General features: G+C 29.8%; 1 protein-coding gene across 1 annotated transcript; it reads left to right on the top strand.

Annotated features, from left to right (window-relative positions):
• Nucleotides 1-873: 873 nt before the first annotated feature.
• Nucleotides 874-1,470, top strand: LOC112527346 (basic leucine zipper 4-like). Its single transcript, XM_025137946.1, has one exon. It carries the CDS (start codon nt 904-906, stop codon nt 1,447-1,449), a length of 546 nt encoding a protein of 181 aa, XP_024993714.1. The 5' UTR covers nt 874-903; the 3' UTR covers nt 1,450-1,470.
• Nucleotides 1,471-6,740: the final 5,270 nt, after the last annotated feature.

Below are 6,740 nucleotides of genomic sequence, written 5' to 3'. Positions count from 1 at the left end.
AAAAGTTAACTTACGTATACACATATATTACAATAAAAAATTAGTCACGGTATTTGTATCATTTTTACTCCATGTAAGTCAAAAAGTTCTAACAACTATATTCTATAACCACTTCTATTTTCGGAATTTGTCAATAAAACCATATAAAGTATATTTTTTAAAATATATTTATAATTAATATAAGATATACTGAGATTGCGTCTGATATACAGGTTTCTTACTCTATTCGATTTATTAAGTATTTTAAACTTTTAGATTATTAATAAAATATTTTATTAAATTTGTAGTAAAGTCTTACCCTTTATGTTTTTTTTTCAGAAAAAAAAAGGTTATTGTGGCTTTAGTTGGCTTGGCGCGTCGACCCCAAAGCCGCGCCACCAACGTGTTCCCACGTAAGCAGCTTGATATCCTATTGGCTTAGAGCCTGCAAACCCATGGGGTACTGACAAATGTCCAAACAGTGATGGCATCTGTTTTGTTTCTTCGTGACTAAGCCAAAAACATCAAACACCGGGACCCATATTGCTGATGTCAGTATCTTTTAAAAAGCCACGGTGGTCCCCACCCCTTGAGTGCCGCCTGACTCAAAAGCATTATCAACCTTTCGTAACTAAAATCAGTTGGTCGTCTGGTTATCAATGATACGCTCGTCGTGTTTTTATTTTATTTTATTTTATGTATTTAAAATTTATGTATAATATGTTTTATTAATATTTTAAATTAAACTATTAATATTATGACCGCAATGCCCTTGGATGGACCCTACCAACTGTTGATGCTTTGCTCCTTAAATACCGCCTCCCAACCAGTCGTTTCTTCCCTTTCCTCCTCCTACCTTCCTCCACCGTATAGAACACTTTTCCGACCATGTTGTCATCAGTTTTTCCAGCCACCGGAGTCCGCATGCCGTCCGACCTTTTCCTTGGAACTGGATTTACCCCATGGGACACCGTTACGGTGGAAACTCCCTTTGTTTACCCACCTCAAGAATCGGTTTTCTCGTTCTCAGGTTCCGACGACTCCACCCCAAAAACAAATAGCTCTAACTCCGGCTCCGACGACGGGGAACCCGAGCAGAACCTACCGGAAGTCGACCCAATTGACGAACGTAAGCGGAGACGGATGATATCCAACCGGGAGTCAGCACGGCGATCCCGCATGAGAAAACAAAAGCACTTGGAAAACCTGAGGAACCAGGTGAACCGGCATAAGACAGGGAATCGAGAACTAATGAACCATTTACGGTTTGTAAGCCACCATGGACAACTTGTACGGCAAGAAAACGAAAGGCTCCGATCGGAATCAGTGATGCTCCGGCAAAAACTTGGGGACATACGTCAAGTACTGCTCGTCCGGCAGCTCCAGAGCCAGTTATTTTCGTCTGCATGGCCATGCAACAACAACGTGACGTCCATGAATGAACAAAACCCACCGTCATTAATTACATAAAGCTTATATATATATATAGATATATATATATATATATATCTATCACTAAGTTAAAACATAAGAGTACGTGCATGAAAACAGTGGCAACTCACTGATCTATATATATTTGTAAAGTGGAATGAAGTGGTTGGAGGAATTGTAGGTACGTAATGGGAATTTGAAGCTTTTTTGTTTTTGGAAAATGAAGGTTTTGGTTGTTTTTGTCAAAACCAGAGTTATCATTTTGTATAGTTTCAGGCACGTGTTTGGGTTATGCCTTATCATAATGAAGTGTTAATATTTGCAGTTTAATTTGCACCTTGGAGTCCTTCGTACATATATTATATATAATTGCTTCATTCTTTAATTTAACTTAAAAATATGAATAATTTTATATTCAAATTTTCTTAATTTTTCATTATATTTATTCATTTTTCATGATTATTTATACTATACGCATATATAGTTCTTAATTTAATTGGTAATCTAACATCACATGAGACCAATCAAGATTTCGACATATCTGATTTGCAACTTATGTTTACGAAAATTCACAAATTAATAACAAAAGAAGTGTGCGTATATAATTACTTTTCTACATATAGTTGTTATCACCGACAGTGAACTCTTTATAATATATAGAAGCGTATTGTGGGATTTTAACCCCAAAAAATGTCAAATTTACGCTCTAAAAGAGTTCTTAAGGAAAGAAGAAATGTTGCATTATATCTAAAGAATAAAAAGTTCAAATGTAGCTGATGTAAAACTATAACAAGATTAACATAATTTAAAATGAAAAAGTACAAGTAAAAAAACGATTTCATGGAACGATAATTAATTAGCATGGAAACCTAACTTAGATTTTCTCCATCTTAACACAAGGGGTCAACACACTGATTAAGAATCCAATCAAAAGTTCAAAAAAACATGATGAAGCACCATCTGACATGAACAATGAAAGATAATACGTTCAATGTAACAAAAACTTGTAAAACTAAATCCCTTGGGTGGTTAATTAACCATGTAGATTGCATGCTTATACCATACCACATAGCCAAAGGTGTCACCCATAAATCTTCTTTAATATAACAAATCTTAATTAAATGTAACATATATTTTGAAACCGAAAAATAAACAATAATAAAATGTTAATTAGTTAGTCAATAAAAGCAAACACCATACCAACGAATATAAAAGAAAGGGCATGTCAACTTAATAGGAAAGGACCTAATATTTGATTAAATAAATTGACTTGCAAACACACATATAATACCGAAATAACTGTTATTTATATTCCAATAATTGAACGGGTTTATAATTAAATAAAATGTTTATTACTATTTAAAGGATATTGAGACATGTCCATAGATCATGGCGAATGGGGTTTCATTTTATAATGCAATTAGGCACCTCCACTTATTATTATGTTATTCATTTTCATTTGTTTTTTTCTTAATTACATCTGATTTTAATTGTCGATTGGGCTTCACCAAGTGTCGTTTTTTTTTTTTATCATAACATATTTAAATGTCAAATTAAATGTGTCCTCAATCTAATACAGGTTTATTATATATTAAAAAAGTTTCAAGAATATATATATATATATATATATATGTGTACACACGTTTGGAGGTATCTAAATTTTACCAATACAAAACGAGAGACATTTTTGATGGACTTGTTGGGTGCAACTTTTGTGTTCCGTTGGTAATTGAATCGAAACCAACAATCCATGTGTATATGTGTTGTCATATTTCAATTGAAAATAAGTATAGTTTGTGTTTGTCTTTATGTAAACTACATTCTATCGAATTTAGTTTATTTTAACGAACATTAATTATAAAGTACTTTACGACATTGAAATGTAATAAAAATTGGTTATGTGGATGAGGTAGGAGAAAGATGGAGACGTTATCATAAATAAATAATGAATGCGAGGTATTACCGGAATAATAAAACATATAAGGATGGTTAAGACGTAAACCAATCAACAATTAACAAAGAGAATGTGTAAACATCGTCCCCTACCACTTAATTAATCAACTTGTTAATAACCCTTTAATTATTGATCAAGTGGGCAATAAAGTTAACCATTTCATCTTTTTCATGCCACAAAATGGATATTCCTCGCATATTTTTTTAATTTTACTTGTTAATATTATATATATATATATATATATATATATATCTAATAATTAATAATTATCCAATTTCAAGCAATTTTATTTTATTTTTCTATTCTGCTTTTTCTATCCCTAAATAATATCTAATTAATATTTGACTAATTATTTAATTATTAGTTTCGTATCTACTAATACAATCATAAAAAAAAAAGATTACATCTTCTTTGAAGCTTATAATTATGTGAATTCGGAACTTATTAATGTGATATTTGTTGACCAAACACAAATCTACTTTGCTTGTTTTGTATTATTGAGAAAATTTTGAATTGTGTTTTCTAATTATATTTTCTTTTGTCTTAATTCTTCATCTATTTATATACCTGAAACGGTACGCTATATTTATTTACAAATACTTAATGACATAATTTTATGTTATGATATAATCACGTGGATTTTATTTTCATTATCATGCTTTGAAATAATGTTTTTTAAAAAAATTAATAAATAAGAGTTGTTTGATGAAAATAATGTTTAAAAATGGAATAATGAGGTAATTAATTAATTTTCTAAAAACAGAAAGTCACTCTCAAATAGAAATAAAATACGGATAGAGTAGGTATGGAAAAGAAATATAAGTTTGTTTTTTTTTCCTTTTCTTTTATATTTATATTTATTATTATTATTTACCCCTCCACTTTTCCATTTTGTTTTTATAATTGTAAATTAACAATTCAAATTATTGATCGAATCCGAACACTCGACTTGTCTTACTAAACATATATTGAATAAGTAGTTAAATGGTTTTAAGGTTCAGTGTTTAGGGTTTAAGGTTATGACCATCTAACATTTATATAAATATAAATAATTTTATTGTTTAAATCTTTTAACTATTCTATACATAATATTTGAGATATAATTTGGAAGAAAAATCATACCCATGGCCATGATCATGTTACACATATATTTCTTCGGGCTCAGTTTTCTCTCGAGTCTCGTCTCGTCTCGTCTCGTCTCATGTAAATAAAAGTAGCTCGTAAAAAACATTAACTATAAAAGTGAAAATAAAATATATTTTAAAAAAAGATAGAAAAAGGAAATGATCAGTTTAGAAACAGCTTTGATAAGTGATAAGGCAGGGGGTGTCCTTTTCTTTCCTTCTCATGTAAGTTATAAAGACGTTTCACCAACTTATTAACCCTTTTCTAGTAACACATTCAAATCACAACATATAAATCAATCGCATTTCCTATAAGGATTTCCAAAACAATTGGTGATCCAAGATCGCACGACAATAGAATTAGATTTTTAAGACACTAAAAATGTCCGGGTGTCTTAACGGATTACTTTATAAAACTTGAGTTGATTTATAAGACCAAACACTTGTGTATTTTGTTTAAAAGTGTTGTAATAAGTTTATAAGACGTTTTTGGGCTCTTAACAAACTTTTTATAGCACTTTCTAAAACCATGTGTAATATTAGCTCATTCATATGACACTATTTGAAAAAAAAATGACTTATAAAACAAACATTCTATAAAAGATATATGTGTTTATAGAACATGTATCAAAAGTGTCCTACAAAAAGGCTAGCAGGACATTTTCAATCACAATTATCCTTCAAATCTTTGTAGGATGGGCGACAAATTTATAAACTTATTACAACACTTTTAGATTTGACATATAAATGTTTGGTTCTAGAAACGCATGCAAGTCTTGTAAAATAATCTACTAAGACATTTAAACATTTTTGGTATACTATAAACCCAATTTTGTTGCGGCAGTATCAACTCCTTTTCTATTTTAATTTAAAAAGAAAGTATACTTTATAACTGAAATGCTACTTGATGTAAAATGAGATAATCTTCATGTCGATATATTTATCTTTTGCAAGTATATGCTTACAAGTTATATACGGGACTTCTTCCTTTTTCTTCTTCATCACATGCTATTTGCCTATATCATGTTTCAAGGTATCTAGAATTGATGTTGTACTTTTCTTCGGAACCATCATGATCAATTGTCTCTGATTAAACGGTCTTCAAATTTTAATTGGTTGTTTAATTAATTTAGACAGACAAAATATTGGTGGCATGTGCAAAGCATGATTTCAAGTGTTGTGGCAACTAGGATTTCTTTTGATGGCAACACGATTGTTTGGTGTTATTAGCCTTGTTTTTTTCTTGGTTTTGAGACTAATGGCTAGATTGACTTGCATGGTAACGGCGTAGTGGTACCGAGGTTTCAAATGTCTGACCCAACCTCTGATGGTGATGGTGTAATGGTACCTAGTTTTGAGACTAATGGCTAGGTCGACTTGCATTCTAGCCAAATTGATCGCATTCTCGTTTGAATCTGACCCAACCCTTAATTTTGTTTATTTTGAAATTTAGAGGCCGTTGTCAAATGCGGTTGAGAGTAAATTTAGGAATAAATTTAATCAACAACGTTGATTATCTACACGTATAGTTGTGATTGGTTCGTAAAGTTTGTATTAATTACAGGAATTATATTATATACATTTCTTTTGAGAATTTATAAAATTATTAAAACTCATTAGAATTGGTGCACAAGTGCAATTTCATATAGTTTTTTTCCATCTAAAACTAAAATTTAGAATATGAATGACATATATTTGTTTAACAATGTGTTTGTTTCACATGTATTTATTTCATGATATGAATCTTTTTAGTCTCTAAAAGTTACATGTAAAAAGATTTTACATTGTGAACCACAAACATATGAAGCAAAACACATTGTGAAACAAATATATGTTCATCAATATATTTAAAGTTAGCATTAGATGATAAAAAAAATATGTGAAACAATAGCTTTAAGATATAAAATTTTCACGGTTATCATAGTATACGCAAGTTCTGAAATAATTAATCCCTTACATAATTATTAGAGTAAACTACAATTTTGGTCCTTGTGGTTTTCATGAATCTCTCAAAATGGTTCCTAGACTTTAATAATTATAATTATCATACCTATTATTTACAATTTACTTTGAATATAGTCCTTTGACTTAATTCTGTCAAATATTTTTTGTTAAGTTAGGGATATTTACGGTTTTTTACTTTTACAAGAAGAAGTTATAATTTTTGTTTAAACTATAGGGACCAAATTGTAATTTATTTTAATTTATATATATATATATATATATATATATATATATATATATATATATAG

Source organism: Cynara cardunculus, assembly GCF_001531365.2.
Source record: "Cynara cardunculus var. scolymus isolate 2C chromosome LG 1, CcrdV1, whole genome shotgun sequence".
NCBI lineage: Eukaryota > Viridiplantae > Streptophyta > Magnoliopsida > Asterales > Asteraceae > Cynara > Cynara cardunculus.
The sequence above is the reverse complement of the archived record's forward strand: the minus strand, read 5'-3'. Positions and strand labels throughout refer to the sequence as shown.

Coding starts and splice junctions, on each gene's coding strand:
- LOC112527346 (XM_025137946.1), top strand. CDS start 904: ATGCCGTCCGACCTTTTCCTTGGAACTGGATTTACCCCATGGGACACC.